This window comes from Vicugna pacos, chromosome 15 (assembly GCF_048564905.1).
Source record: "Vicugna pacos chromosome 15, VicPac4, whole genome shotgun sequence".
NCBI lineage: Eukaryota > Metazoa > Chordata > Mammalia > Artiodactyla > Camelidae > Vicugna > Vicugna pacos.
Window position 1 is genome coordinate 41855232 of NC_133001.1, and position 15910 is coordinate 41871141.

General features: G+C 54.0%; 1 protein-coding gene across 5 annotated transcripts in view; it reads right to left on the reverse strand.

Annotated features, from left to right (window-relative positions):
- Positions 1-13888: 13888 nt before the first annotated feature.
- The window catches only part of BABAM2 (BRISC and BRCA1 A complex member 2), a 357253-nt gene continuing 355231 nt past the window's right edge, over positions 13889-15910 (reverse strand). For 3 of the 5 annotated variants that reach the window (XM_072937993.1, XM_072937994.1, XM_072937995.1), the window contains exon 13: positions 13889-14240. Coding sequence is in view for 2 of the 5 variants with exons in the window: in XM_006197233.3 (XP_006197295.1) it covers positions 14205-14268 (64 nt within the window). In the remaining 3 variants the exon portion in view is untranslated. Of the gene's footprint in view, positions 14269-15910 lie in introns of all 5 variants that reach the window. The other 2 variants (XM_072937996.1, XM_006197233.3) reach the window with 2 other exon arrangements.

Consider the following 15910-nt stretch of genomic DNA (forward strand, 5'->3'; position numbering starts at 1 on the left):
TAAACTTCCAGCCTTGCTGCAATGACTGAGTGTGTCTGGAGCTTTCTGAAGGGCAGGACTGTGTCCCGAGTGTTTCCCACACAGCCAGGTCTCCAAGCCGGGAATGTTCTGGATGTTTGCTGCATGAATGAGGGTGTGCAAATCAAGGAGCAAATTTTCGGAAGCACAAGTCAGTGGAGGAGAGAAACTACCAGGAGCATGTGGCAATGGGGAAACGCTCTCCCACATTTTCCATCCAGCTTCAGAAACGGGAAAACAGATGGAGCCAGCGAAAGTGCCCCTGCCCATCAGCCAAGGCCTGTCCCGTCCAGTGTCCTGTGTCTCGCCAGCCTCTCTGAACCCCCAGGGGAGCTTCCCTCCCGGGGGCAGGCTGGGAACAGGCGTGGGGCTCTGCACATGCCCAGACCACGTGCCTGTTGGTGGGTCTGTTTGCACAGGGTCATCTGGTTTCAATCCAGTAAGATCTTAAGACTTTCTGCGGGAACTTCTATTTTAAACTCTCCCTGGTGGGCTGGACAAACTCAGGCTGAGTAGGCTGTGAGCCCCTGAACAACTGGGGGGCTTACCACCTCCCTCTGGCCCCTGTGGACAGAGGGCGGGCGGATGCTCCAGGACCCAGACCCAGCTCCCTGCTGGATGGCCCTGGATGGCCTCAAGCAAGTCCTTCTTCCTTCTGGACCACAAGCTCCTCATCTTTACAGTATAGGGTTAACAGCAGGGAGCCGGACTGCTGGGGTTCAAATCTTGGCACCACCTTTAGTTAACTCTGTGACTGGCAAAGTGATTGAACATCCCGGGCTTCAGTTTCCTCATTGATAAAATGGAAATAAGTTGAGTTGTTGGGATTACCTGAGGGAAATACTCAGCACAGTGTCTGGGATATGACAAGGCTTACATTAAGTGCTGCTTTTACAGATCTGTAATTTCTTCTGGTTTCTTTGGTCATTTGTGTTTCAGAGTTATACACAAGTTTGCATTTTTAGAAAGGTAATATAGTGCCTATTCCCATACCTCATATAATCCGGTCAGGCCTGGGCAGCACCCCAAGAAGAAACATCAGTATTTCCTCATTAACACCCATGAATATTAACCCTAAGTGGGAAAAATTATAGATAGATAGCCTCACATTTGATCAGGCGAGGTTTTGTTGTGAAATAAGTTATGAAAAACACTTTGGGTTTTCAGAGGTTTGGGGAGTTTGGAATTGCAGACAAGGGACTAGGGGATGTGTATTGTTATTATACTGGTGAATTTAGGAGGAAATGCTGGGATGCTTTCCACTGCTCTGGGGCGGCACCAGGGGCCTGGGCAAGGTGAGCCCACTGTGGAGCAAGGTGGCGGGGCTGGGCTGCCCACTGTGGCCTGTCCCAGACAGCGTCCCAGTCGGGCAGGGGCTCCACCAGACACCGGGCACCTTTGTGTGGATTAGAATGAAGCACGTATCCTTGCAGGCTCAGCCCCCGCGGGGGGCAAGGCTCAATCAGCAGACAGCAACCTCGGAGGCAGAGAAGGCATCCCTTCGTCCGGGCAGGCCAGCACCACACTAGCAAATCCTGCTGCCCAACAGGTGGCCCTGCACCGACAGGCACTAGCGGGGCGGGCATCACACTCGCCCCACTTGAAGGCACTGTGAAGACCCCCTGCGTCTGAGGGTCACCAACAACATAAGCTGCCCGTGGTGTGGAGCACGGGAAGGAGCCCCTTCAGGTCAGGCCATCTACTGGGGGCCCCGGAGGCTGATTTCTGACCCATCTCCCTCCCCTGCCCAATCCTCCAGCCACTTGGGCTCAGGGCCATGCAGGGAGAAGGGAGCAATCTCCTTTCATCTTAGAATCCAAGTGGGATTCTGGGCTGACATCCCCACGGAGTCATCTCAACCGACCCTTGTCCTGGAGGGGAGTGCAATGCCCTGGATGTTTGCCCAGAGCTGTGGCACTTACAGATTACTGTCATGGAATCCGATTTGACAGTCACAAGAGTCTTATTACCTCCTTTGTATATATCCATAAAACCAGGTTCAGAGGCGAAGGGACTGGCCCAAGGTCGCACAGGAACAGTGCACAGGAGCCTAGGCTTCCTGCCCCACGCCTTTCCTCCCTGCACCTCGTGGCCTCTAGGGCCACCGCCTCACCGCTCAACCGTCAGTGGTCTCCCAGGGACACCTTCCCTGCTGGCTGGGCGGGTGCGGGGGTCAAAGGCAGGTATGGGAGAAGGAGTCAGGCAGCAGGCAGGGCGGGACCTGGCCGAGGCGTCCTGTGCCCGCGCCACCTCTGGGTGGGGGATTCCCCTTGCTGGGTGCCCGAGGGATAAACACAACACCTCAGCTAACAATAAAATACAAAGAGCAAACAAGACAACAGCGGGGTGGATAAAGGTGATTAGTGCTTATAAAAGTGCTTTGAGCCCCTGGAAGAAAGGAGACAACAAACACAAATCTTCCTTCCCCAGCCTTGGTCACTATCGGGAGGCTCTGAGCCTCCTCATGGAGAGGGAAGGCGTAGGGGGCCCAGGGGAGGGTCCACAGCTCAGGACACACTGTGAGGATGGGGGTAGAACCCACACCGGGACTCAAGGGGACAGTCTTGCCGAGATCACACAACACACAAGGCAAAGGGAGGTCAGCTCTGGCACGTGTGTGGCGCCTCACCGGCCCCGGGGACAGGATGCCCAATCAGCACAGGTGGGGAGCTGCCAGGTCCCTGGGGGCTCAGAGCCAGGCAAGGGGCCCTGAGAGCTGAGGCCTGGCCAACTGCAGCCAGGCAGGTGTGGCAGCCCCACATGCAAGGTAAGGGCAGGCCTCATGGGGCTCTGAGTGGGCCAGGGGCCAGGTGGGAAGAGGCAGGAGCCCAAAGCAGGTGCCCGTAGCCCTCACAGGAATGAGCACAATGTGAGGAAACAGTACCTGGAAACAGAAGCAGATCTTGGTGCCCAGGCCAGGCAGGAGGAAAGAGGCAGCCAGCCCAGGGCCGGGCCAGCGCTCCGGGTGCCTCTGCGCCCTCCTGTCCTCCCTCAGGCTGAGGGTCTCTCCAACAGCCAGCTGAAGCCACTACCCTGCCGGTCAGGGATCCTTTCTAGAATGGGGCAGGTGGCCTGAATCAGGGCTGCAAGTGGTCTCTACAGGGCTTATTGGCAAATTGGAAGAAGGTGCGCCCTCTGGGCGGCTGCAGCCCAGGGCACAGGTCTGCTGAGTAGCTGGGAGGCTGGGGCTGCACTTTCACCCCCTCCCCTCCCCTCCCTGTACAAACTGGCCCCTCTTACCTTCCACGGGGCCCCTGAGGTCTTCCTAACCCCCTTATCCTCACACTGGCCCCCGCAGTGCTGGAAACCAGTCGGTTTGGTCCCTGCCTCAGCTAAGTCAAAGAGGCAGATGAAAAAGCACTGGGAGTCAGATTAGGTTGTAGCCTCATGCTGGGTCCCTGCCCATCTCTGGGCCTCAGTTTGCCCACCTGTGTTAGCATTGGCCCAGACGGGGCTTGATGGCCCTTAGAAGCCTGGACATTAGTGGCCCATTCATAAGTGCCAGAGTAAAGGTCATCCATTGCCTGGGCGAGGCTCCCTGCTGTCTGCCTTTCGCACAGAGTGGCAGGAGTAGGGGCAGAGAGTGGGGCTGAGGGTGCTGGGAGAGTGAGGACTGGACCCCAGGTTGCTCCTCACTGCCCAGGGAGCTGCCTCTGAGGAGGCTGGTGCGGGGGGGCCCCGTAGCCCTTCCCAGAGCCGGCAGCACCCGGGCCGTGTGGGCGTGGCCGCAGATCTCCCCGCTTAGCTCACCTCCCCTTCTCCTCAGCCCCGAGCCCACCACGTGCGCCCAGCCCCCAGGTGGAAGAGGGCGCCCGGAGACCTGAACTCTACTCCTAGCGATGCCTTGTATGAGCCAGGGGGCCATTCTGTGGGGACTCAATTTTCTTGTCTATAAAATGGGGATACAAACTTTTACCTCTTAGGGTCATTGTGAGGGTGAGAGATGGTGTGGGGAAGGGCTGAACCCGGGGCTGGCGCAGAGCAGGACACTCAACAGAGCGGACTCGTCACCATCCCGTCTCTGGGCCGAGAGCCTTTCCTTTGGTGCAGCCAGTGACCCTGCAGCTGCCTCCATTTGGGATGTTTTTGCCCGGCTCCCACCTGTCAAAGCCCATGGGGCAAAACAAGTGTCACCTCTCCCAAGCCACAGTTTCTGATTCCCTAGCTGGATTCTATCTCAAGAGCCCCTTTTTACTTCCACATTCTCTGGCCCCACTGCAAGGTGTGATTCTTTCAGAAGCTGCTGGCCTAGGCTCCCTCTGCCCTTTACTGGCTGACCTCCAACCACTGCATGGACAAACCTTCCTTAAATATCACTTTGATCCTGTCCCTCCCCTGCTCACAAGCCTTCAGGGGCTCCCCTGCTCACAAGCCTTCAGGGGCTCCCCTGCTCACAAGCCTGCAGCAGCTGGACACCATAGCCTTTCTGGGAAGGCCTTTAGAAGCCAACCATTTCAGAGACTGCCTCCCTTCTCGCCCTCCCATCCCAAGCTCAGCCTGGAGACGTGACACTCTCCTCGCTGTCCCACCCACCTCAGTGCTTCCTCCACCACCGGCCAGAATATTGCAGCACATTCCCCTATGTCCCCCTGTTCTGGAGTCTTCCAGGCATGAACTGGCCCACCACCACCACACTCATGTCCCTATTGCTCACTAATTGGTCACCCTCCGTTAGTCTTTGGTTTAACTAATAATGTATGGAACATATTTATAATAGGGAAAATCAAGAAACAATTCAAATGGCCCAAAATAAAAGTGGTGTAGAAACTATGGAGAAATATGAGGTAGATCTTCTGAAGGCAGCTGTGCAGACTGTAGCAAGATGGCGAACACGCATGAAATAATGTTAAGTAGAAAGCAAAACATAACACTTAATTGTTTTACATTGGTTTTAAACATGTTGAAAGTGAACAGAAAGACTGGAAGGAAATGCCTTTGTTCCTCAGACCTCGCTGGGCTACCATTTCCTGCCACGGAACAGGTACAAAGAATTTGCTGCTCACTGTTAAATACCTACCCACCCAACGTGGCCATGTTAGGAGGATGGGTCATGGGTGATGTCTGTCCTCTGCTCCCTTCAATGGGAAAAAGACTGAGATACTAACAGTTTTCACAGGAGTGACATGGAGGGTTGGAAGCTTGTTACTGGCTGACATCTGTTCAGGTGGGCACCTTCCAGGTCACGCCTCCTCGGGCTGATCCAAGACCTGAGAAGCAGATCTACCCGGCAGGACTCACTGTGGACTGTTCTCAGGCACCCCAGGGGACCCTATTTGCCTATGTCGGGTTCTCCAGAGCTGCGAGGTGGGAGAATGTGGCCCACCTGCTCCCTGCCCTCCCTCCACCCTCTGCCGGGCCAGCTAGAGAGCGCAGGCGGGATGGGCATCAGCATCTTTGGCACTCTCAGCACGTGGCACTCTCATCTCGTCCCAGCCCCGCAGCAGGGGGTACTCTGTGTTAAGTGTTGGCCGAGGCAAACTGCTTGCTGTGACATATCACGGTTCCTGAAGCTTCTCCAAGCCCAGTCTGCCTTATAGGAGGACTCATCATTTTACAGATGAGGGACCTGAGGCTCAGAGAAGTTAACACCCCTCATGGCCCCAGAGTGGTGGCCAGGACTCAGCCCAGGCTTCTTGCTTTGCCACTCTTTGCCGCCACCTCTGGATGCTCCATGCTGGGACTAACTCTCTGGGTCCCTGGGGGGCCCAGGGCAAGCTGATATCCAGGCCTGGGAATGGGGCAGCTTCTGGGAGGGGGAGAGGGAGGGCTGTGCCCCACCCCTTTCAGTTTTCCCCCTTAGGTCTTGGTTCAGATGTCACCTGAGCGAGGCCTTCCCTGACCACCCTGATTAAAAGCACGCTTCCACCCCACCCCCGCTTTATTTCTGCTCCTCCTTTATCTCCTACCATACGCACAATCTCCTACATACCCAGTTCAGGTTGTCTCTCCCCAGTGGGAATGGAAGCTCCACGAGGGCAGGGATGGTTGTACCCTATTTACTGCTGTTATCTCCAGTGTCTAGAACAGTGCCAGGCACCAGGTAGATGCTCCAGAAATCATTGAAAGCCTCCAAACTAGGTATCATATGTTCCTCGGCCCAGCTGCAGAGCCGGACCAGAGGCTGAAACACCACAGCAAGGTAAAGGGATGAAATATTGGTAGGGCCAAGAGGCTGCATCTCTGTTTAGCTGGCCCCTCCTCCAGGAAGCCCTCCCTGATTTGCATGGCCTGGCAGTAAAGATTGTGGATCTGCTGTTCTCCCACATAACTTATCACTGCCTCCCCCCATCAGCAGTGGGTGGTGTGGACTCGTCTTATCTTCCAGGCTCTTTGGGGACAGGGCTGGTCTTATCATCAGCACAGCATCAGTACCAGGATCAGTCAGGGTGCTGACAGATGTCTGTCTAATGCATCAATGGGATTCAATTCCTACTTCTCCCTGGAAGCAGCTCCCACTCCTGGGCACGTAGAAAGAGCCCGATAAACATGTGGGGAACAGATGGAGGGCTGCCTGGCCGGGCACTGGTTTCTGTTCTACTTCACGTCTGTTTATCCTGACCTGTCTGAGCCTGGGCTCACCTGCATCCTCCTTGAACTCGGCCCATCTCAGTGCAGGCCTTTGGGCTCCAGGATGGCCCTGGCCCTTCTTCCTACAGCCTCTACAGGCCTGGCCACCCTTCCACAGGTTTGGGACCCTCCTCAAGGTTTCTGGATGATGCTGTCTTCTCCAGACCTGTGTCTCACTCTCTGGGAGGCCTGTCAAGACCAGGGCAGCTCACATGTGGGCACATGGGGAGGGGCTGCTGGAGGGGGAGCCCACAGCTGTGATGGTTACACTGGGAGCTCCTCCCGCCTCTCCAGTCAGACTGTGGGCCTGGCCCCAGGCACACCAGGCTTTACAACCTGGGGTCTGGAAAGCAGTAAAGGGGTCCGTCATTGACAGTCAAGATTTTAAGGGTGGCTAATGTTTATGCTCTGTCTACCAGTGAGAAGGAACCCCTGGCTAGTAAAGTGTTCTGGTTTGGACTGGAAACATGCCCACTCAGTGATATAAGTTCCAGTCTCCAGTGCTCACTGGAATCTCTAGCAAGTATGTAAGTCATTGGTTTCAAAGGGGAAATAAATGATTATGAAATAAATGCAGTTTAATAAGCAAAACTTTTTGAAACAAGGGGTCCAAGCAGCTTGACGGAAGTGAAGAATTGGGGACCCCAGGTCAAATTCGTCACTCAGCAAGGCTCAATGAGGGCCGCTGAGGGGAGGGGGTTGGGCACGTGAACAGCCCCAGGGGCAGCTGGCCTGGGGGGGCTGATGGAGGGAGTGGCATCTATGTGACTTTAGGGCAGGGGTAGAACAGGACTTTTTCTTTGGTCACTTGAAGCATAAGGGCAGGGATAGGGAAGGAAAGGAAGGAATAAAAAGGCAACGAGCGACCTAAAAGACAATAACACTATAGAGAGCCTTTCCTGAGCACTTCCTCTGTGCCCATGCTGCTCTAAGCATCTCATGCATCTGAATTCACTGAGTCCTCCTCCAGGCCCAGGAGGTAGGTAGTTGCCCATTTCACAGGGTAGGCAACTTAGGTTAAGTGGCTTGCTCAAGTTCATGCCTCTAGTAAGTGGGGGAGGCAGGATTTGACTCAGGCAGGCTGGCTCCAGAGCCCACAGGCCTCAACTCCGACAACAAGCCAATTAGTCCAGGGCTTGGTCTCACCCACGCGAGGCTCCAGTCTGCAGTGACTTCTGTGAAGGAGTTGCTCCCTGGTGGCTACCGGCTGCTGACTGACCAGCAGCTGGAGTGGGCGAGGTTCCAGGGGCCACCAGTTCTGGGTGGCTGGGGCCACAGCAGGTGAAGGAAGAGGGCACCCCAGAGGGCAGCCTGGGGTGTTGGTGCTGGTGGAAAGTCAGGAGAGACAGCCAGGTTGTGCAACCCGCCAGCCCACACAAGCCGAGAGCTGGGGGTGGAGTCGGGGTGAGCAGTCCTCCCAGACCTGGGCCTGTGTTGAGTCCTGGGGATAGGCACTGAGGCAGGATCAGCAGTACCAGGGCCATCTCAAGCCCGGCTGTGTGTGTGTGTGGCGGGGGGTGCACAAGTGATTCAAGATGAATGAGGCACCCACCAAGGAGTCTCCCCTCAGGGCAGTCTGGCCACTCAGCTGACCCCTGCCCCAGACCGCATGTCCCCAGGCATGACACCAGCCTCAGCTGGGCTATAAAGTGAGCCCAAGGTAAAATCCCTCCATGAACCTCCTTGAACTTATGCACCCAAATGACTCGTGATCCCTTCAAAATTTCCCCTAGGGAGGTGGTACTGTTATTCTGCAGACATTGGCTTCCTCAAATGCTTTTTGGTCTTCTTAGGAATTGCCACCGGAGCCCTCATGCCTCCCTTGGGCTCTCTGTGCCGTGGTGGCCTGTCCTAGTTCTCTGAAGGGTCAGGGGACCAAGAAGGTGATGGATGCGAAGGACCCGAAACACGGCCTAGAATATCACGCACGGTGCTCGAGGGGGCAATTATGAACACCCACCCACCACCTTGCTTCTAGGGGGCGCCTGGTACCCTCCTAGCTTCTACTCCATTGGCATCTGCCCAGACAGCCACTGGGCTCTGGGAGCTGTGGCAGGAGTATGAGGGTGGCATCCAAAGGGATGGGTTTTCTTGGGCAGGTCCCACACTGGCTCAAAGGGCGTGCTCCAGCGTCTGTGGGATGAGGGCCCTTCTGTAGAGGGACCCTGCTCCCTGGGGCTTTGGAGAAGGGGGTGGTGGGTCTGTCCCCTGCCATTTATCTCATCCCAAGCTGGTGCCTAGGCAGCTGGCCCAGAGCAGTGAGGGCCCTCCTGGTCATTCCTGGGTTGCTCGTGGGGCTACTTTTATTGCCACCATTAGTCATAATTTATCATGACCTCAAGCATAACCCCACAGGCTTGTAAAGTGTGGCTCTTCCAAGGGGATCAGAGTCGGGGAGGGTATAGCTCAGTGGTAGAGCATGTGCTTAACATGCACAAGTTCCTGGGTTCAATCCCCAGTTCAATCCCAAAAAGATAATAAATAAACCTAAATAATGCCCCACCCACCCCTCCAAAAACAAACAAAAGCAAGACCAAGGGGAACAGGAAGACTGAAGGAGCCAATGTGGGAACCCTGGAGGAGGAAAACATGAGTTATGTTAGGAAACAGCCCTTGGAATGATTTCATATTTAACCTGGAGTCAGTCATGAATCCTGCCGTCTTTGGTAACACCTTGGTAATTTTCCTTCATGATTACAATAACTATTTTCATCTTGTTTTCCCCAGATACTAGGCCATATTTCAACTGAGTATGTGTTGAATTTTAACCTGAGAATATGGCACAAGCTTTGAAGTCAGATTTTTTCAAATTGTGGGCTGGCCCCAGCTCAACCATCTGAAAAGTCCGCTGGTATTTATATATATTTAGGTAGCCACATAGCTAGTCCTATCTGCATAGACGAAGACTGCTTCTCCATGTCTTAGCTGGGTGCACAGACACACAGAACCCCCTGTGGGAAGTCCAGCCTTGGCACCAGCAGCCCTGGGTGCCACTCCTGCTCCCATCTGATCTTGGCCAGTCCCAATCATGCCAAGCACCTCTCCTCCTGGGGAAAATGGCAAAAATAAGTCTATGAATGTCTTATTCGGGGCTTTGTATACTGTAGATGCTCAATAAACACCTCTTCATTTGGGGAAGATGGAAAGAGGACGTAGGAGGAAACAGAGACCTGAGTTCACTTCCTCTGTGTAAAAAGTAAGGGTATGGAAAGAGGGAGATGGAGGAAGGATGGGAAAGTACAGTGAATGGAAGAGTAAGGAAACAGACCTGTTTCCTGTCTGTAGGTACAATATTTTGCCTCTTCGGGGTTTACTTTCTATCTTTATCTGTAAGATGAGGGTAGTAACACTGACTTAGTTGTGAGGATTAGAAAAGTAGCTAGTCTGCAATGTCATTCACAGCTCAGTAAGGGCGGTAGTGGAGTGCTGGCCATCACCCTGCTCAGCACCTTATCTATTACTTGTCTGGTCCTGACTTTCACTCTCCTGGTGCTACGTGTGGGCCCTATAGATGCATAAACAAAAAGGTCATGTTTCTCTTCTTATTTTCATTTTTAAACGCACCAGTGAATTCGAGGTCATCTGACCATTAGACGCTGTTCTTAACTGTGGGACAGGCCGGTCCCCATGAACTGGAGCAGGTTCTGGGTTCATTCTATTTATAGGTCCAAGCAAGAGGCAAACCGAATGTGGTCATTTCTCTGGCTTGGTTGTGACTCCAAAACAAGGGTCTGTAGCTGTCAGGAACCGAAACTAAGTCAGAATCAAAAGTGGTTTGTGTTGCTCTGATTTTCCTGCCTGTAGGGAGATGGGGGCTGGGCAAAGAAGCAGGTCACCGTGAGAGCCGGAGCACCTGCCCGGAGTCAAAGCCAGACCTGGTATGGAGGCAGAGGTGGAGGGAACTCTCACGGACACGTCTAATCCTCTCCATTCGTTAAAATCAGGATGACCTCGTTTCGTCCGCCTAGTAATATGGGCAGGGTTACTCTTCCAAAGGCCATATTCTATTGGCAGGACTTTTTAACAGGGGTGTTCTGACTTTTTAGAGGAAGGCCAAAGTCAACATCAGAAAAGCCTTTTTCTGGTCTGCGTTAATAACAGTCACAATTTATCAAACGTTTCTGTGTGCCAAGCATCGTACTTTGTGCTTTATGTGCTTTTCTTATTTAACGCTCACAACCCGGTGAAGCAGATGGTATTTATTCCCATTTTACAGATGAGGAAAACAAAACTTGGTGAGGTTAACTAAGGATGCACACTGGAGCCCTCTCACCCAGTGGAGGCCCCCACCCCTCGATCCTCCCTGCTCTTCCCAAGCTGTGTCCAGGGACCTCCCCCTGGGGAGTTCGGAATCGGTCACAGTGGGAGTATTGACACATGGAAACTGGCAAACAATACAAACCAGGGCCCCTCCTGTTTTTTCTCTTCTTTTTTAAACTGCTGAAGGACTGCTTGTTAAATATTTACCAGCCACTAAATGGGCAGAAGCAGGATTCAGATATAAGTGTCTCTCCTCCTCAAGCTCACACTCTTTCCAGCTCATCCTCAGGAGAAAATGGGCTCTGTAACGCAGCACGTCTCCCTGTTGGCGCCAGGTGCTCAGGAAGCCGAGTGCCTGGGAGAAGGCTGAACATCCGCTGCCCAGGTCTCATGTGCCTCTTCCCCGGCCCCCAGGAGATGCCATGTTCCAGCTATTATTAGAAAACTCTAATAACATCTGGGTCCTTCTCCTTGTCTGTGCTGAGCTAAAGATTCAACTGAAAATTACAAGGGCTGAGTAAGCTGGAGACAGGATTTACGAGGTAATAATAACATGCTCTTGTATTCGGCACTTTTCATCTTCAAAGCATTTTATAGCCATTTACTAATTAGTCCTGGGCTGCACTCTGTGTGCAGGTACAGTGCTCAGTGATGGGCTGAACTAGCAAGAAGCGTTTAAAACAGACACAGGCGACTGTCGCCCATTTACAAGCACCACTTCTGTTACTGTTGGGGGTAGAGATAAAATCTTGCAAACACTGGTTCTGAGTCCCCGGCATTTGATATATGAAGTGGCTATTGCCACTTTCTGTTGTTTGGCTCCCCTAAGAAAATCAGCCCAAACCTTCCTCCTGTGCTAAGGGGGCTGAAAGTCTTTTTAAAAATCATATAATCTCCATGCTCACAACCCTGTATGTAGTACATCATCCTTCACTGGGGAAGAAAAAAAAAATCTGTTTACTGGAGTCATGGAGAAACGTGAGAAGTGGCACTGGATCTGGAGCCAGGAGCCCAGGCTGAGTCCTGACTGGCACTGACTGGCACTGACTGGCTGTTGATCATGGGTTACTCAATTAACCGCTCTGATTTTGTCTTCTCATCTGTGGAACAGGGGCCACCCTCCTCACTTGTTGACTTCACAGGTTTGCTGTAGGGAAGTGTCGGGGGAAAGCGGCCAGCACTTCTGGTGAGATTGGGCCTGCTTCACAGACGTGCGGGCATATCTTCAACGAGCCTGATCCACGTGGATCCCGAGACGTTGGCAGGGGCAGGAGGGCCGCTCCTAGATCACACTGCCCCAGCACCGGCTGCTGTTATGACTGACTGGTGATTTGAAATGCCCAGGGTCCAGGCCATGTGACCACACCCTGTCCTGCAACTGCCAACCACCCTACGCTAGAACCAGAGCTGGAGACCCCTCCTGGGTCTGAAGCAAACCCTGACTCAGTCAACTCTCAGCTCTGTGGGCAGCAAGCCCCATCTATGCCACTCCAAGGGTAGGGGGTGGCCAGGCAATCTTACGTGAGTGTGTCACGGAGCAAGAGGGTGGAACCTGGCACATAGCTGCCCGAGGCCGAGAAGGCAGGTAGCTGGCCAGGGTCAGAAGAGACCCCAGCGTGGTTTGCTCAAAAGAATCATCTGGGGAGTTGTATTAAAATCCAGATGCCCAAGGCCCAGCTGGTGAGCTGTGATTCAGCAGGCCTGCAGTGGGGCCCAAGTAGTGGTTTTTCAAAAAGCCCCCCGGGTGGTTCTGACTACACAGAGAAGGGACTTACTCAGGGTCACACAGCTGGCTAGTGGTAGAGCTAGGGTGCAGACACAGGACACTGGACTGTTCTTTGTCATGGGAATTCCCAAGGTTTCAGGGCAAAGTACTCACACTGTGAGAGATCCCAGACTTGGGCAGCCCGCCAGCTGGAAGCCAAGCGGGGAGGTCTGTTCGAGCTGTTCTCCTGCCTCCTGAGAACATTCCCGGGCGCTGGCCAATACAGGAAGGACAGGCGTCCCTCACTGGCCCCCATGAGGGCCTCGAGCTGCTTCCCTTTCAGGCTCACATGGCAAAACGCGGCTCTAAGAGCCACAGGAGGAACTGAGGGAGGGTGAGAGGCCGGGGTCCACCCGTGCAGGCCCTGTGGCGGGTGGGGCCGGGCACCTCACCTTCGATTGAAGGCAGGTGTGTTTAAGAGCCCAGGCAACACAGGCCAGCTGCCTGATTCTTGCCTCTAGGCAGAGGGCCGACCTCCCCGCTAAACTGAACCGTACGCCTCATTGAGCGGGCAAGCTAGCCGTGGTCAGCCTGTGTGTAAGTCCAGGGAAGTCACATGGTGGTTCCCAATTCCCAGGTTTGCCCTGATTTCCTGGGAGAGCTTCTTTAGCTCCTGAGCGTTAGTTCTTACCTCTGACACTGCAGGGAGTAGCAGGGGAGAGGGGTTGGGGTTAGAAACAAGACACCTTCTGAGACCCCGTCCAGCTCTGATAATCTCTGAATTTAGGAAAGATGGAGCTTACTCAGGGTACCTTCCCCAGCTCTGTTCCTGGATGGCTGCAGAGCTGGCAGACCCTGAGCCCAGTGCTCACCCACAAGGCCCAACCCGTGTCTTTCAGGTATGTTTGGCACAGTGCTGCAGAAGCCCAAACGACTCCCCCATCAGCTTCGGGAGGAGTGACAGAGAGAGGGATGGATTCACTGACGTATTCAGCAAGCTTTACTGCCTGCCTCCTGGGTCAGGATGGGCTTTGTACACAGTGCACACACAGGGGCCTGGAGTGGGGCGATGGAGGAGGGGGTTGGTGCTGGAACCAGTTGTTTCTGAGTGCCAGCCTTAGGCCCAGCTGGGTGGGTGGCTGAAACCTTGACAGCTGGTCAGGTTCATCCAGGCAGCACCTTTTCCAATGGAGGACTGTCCAAAACAGGAAATGTTGGGGTGTAAAACACACACACACACACACACACACACACACACACACACGGCATGAGTTTCGGGGGGGGGAAGCAAAGGGGTGTTTAATCTTAAAACTTGAAAGAGGTCTCAGAGACAAAGGCTTTGGAATAAGGGTGTGCGCATTTATGTGTCTTACTTTCCCTGGAAAAATATTGCATAATGATTTGTGACTTTATTTCTTCCAACTAAGAAATATACTGACGGGGACGAAGAGGGAGCCACCAGAGGTGGGGGGCGCTCTGGGATCCAGGTGACCGCCAGCCAGCTCAAGTTTGGGTTCCAGACGGGGTGCAAAGCTGCTGTGTGAGCGAAACGCTGCCATGAAGACATTCCAATGGCTTCCAGGAAGCAGCCATATGTGCTGACACACATGTGGACAGAGGAGTCTGGCTGGCCACCTCTCAAGACTGGTGTTTCCTAGAGCTTTCCATTGGCAAACGCAGCCTCCTGAAACTGAGGGACAAAGGTTTTGAAATAAGCCCTGGTAGGAAAGGGGGAGAAAAAAAATTGTGGTTAGCACAAACAACTTGAAAAAAAGTGCAACTCAGAGCTTTCAACCTAACTCGGAACAGTTGTTATTTATTGTTCATGCATCTTGGGTTGGATTTTCCTTCCCTGCTGATGTAAAGCCCTCTAGAGTTTTCCAGGGGAGGTCTATGCAGTTCACGCCTGTGCTATCTTTCAGGGATATTTAAAGGGCCGGTACGCAGACCTTCCTGGCTGCCAATTCCTATCAGACATCAGTACCCAGGTTCCCGCGGCTCTTCCCCAGGTCAAAGCCAGGGGTCCGAGCGACAGGCCAGAGAGTGACCAGGCCAACCGCCAGTCATTTTCATGATCTGAACTATCAACAGGATTGTACTTCTCACTCGCCTAGGTCTCTGACTTCATACAAAGAGGGTCTCATAAAAGGGATTTCTAAGTAATCCATGGTCTCCAGTTATTTGCAAACATATATGAAATTTGGTCTACTGAGAAGAAAGCCAGGCTGGGTAACAGGAGAACCTTCCCCCATCAGTCACAGAGTAGTGATAGGATCTGGGGCAGACCATTTGGCCTTTCCAGCACCCAGATTCAAATCTGTAGACGCGGGCCTGCCATTCAACAGCAGGAGAGGGGCCTGTGTGGGGCCGACTCTGTGCCAGGCACTGTCTGAGGTGCCAGGGCTGTGAGATGACCCAGATGAGGTCTCAGTTCAGAGGAGCAGCAGACCCATCAGAAATGCCAGCTGCTGTGGAGAGGGCATTTACTGAGGTGACAGGAGGCATCAGCCTGGGGCAATCGGTGAAGGTGGACCTGGCATTTTACAGGTGTTCCTGGCGAAAGACACGGCAGGAGTGGAGGCCTGGGGGCATGGGCGGCTTATGAGCTGGGAACAAAAGGCTCTGACAGGAGAGAAAGGGTGAGGTAGGGAGGGGAGGGAGAGGAAGCTGGAGAGGGTAGGGGCTGGAGAGGGTGGGGTGGGCACCCCACGCCCTGGTCACCCAAGTTTGCCTCCCAGTCCTTCCTCCCTCAGCCCCGACTTCCATGAGGTCAGAGCAGTCACAGCTGACTTATCCAGAAGTGGTTCACCCAGCCCTGTGACATGAGCTGGGAAGGGCCACCAAGACCTATCACCAACAGTCCCACAAAGGCCTCGCCTGCCTTACCCAAGTCCATTCTATCTAGGATATGGTTCTAAGAAGCCTGATGCTCCAGGCTCCCAGAAGATCAGAGGACCAAATTCGCAGTCGAGGAGCTGACATAAAGGCCAAAGGCAGACTTGCTGAAGCAGGGAGAGGCAACAATGCGAAACCCACCGGGGAGAAGACAGCGGAGCCGTCATCTCAAACGGGACCGTTCAGAGTAGGGCGAAGAGCCCCACACAGCTCCGCAGGCTCCGGCCTCATCACTAGATCACCGCCCAGTGCAGTCACGGATGACACTGATGGCCTCCCCGCCCCAACGCCAAGTCACCGGAAAGTCTTTCAAATTTCACCGCTTTGCTCCGGCTGTCTCAGTCCTAGCTCTGTCCGCAGCCTCTCCGCAGCATGTAACTGTTGGCTCCTCTGTCTGGAAGCTCTCTTCCCTGCCACATGACACCTCCTAGGCCTCCTCCCTTCTCCCCTCCTGCCTCCTTCCCC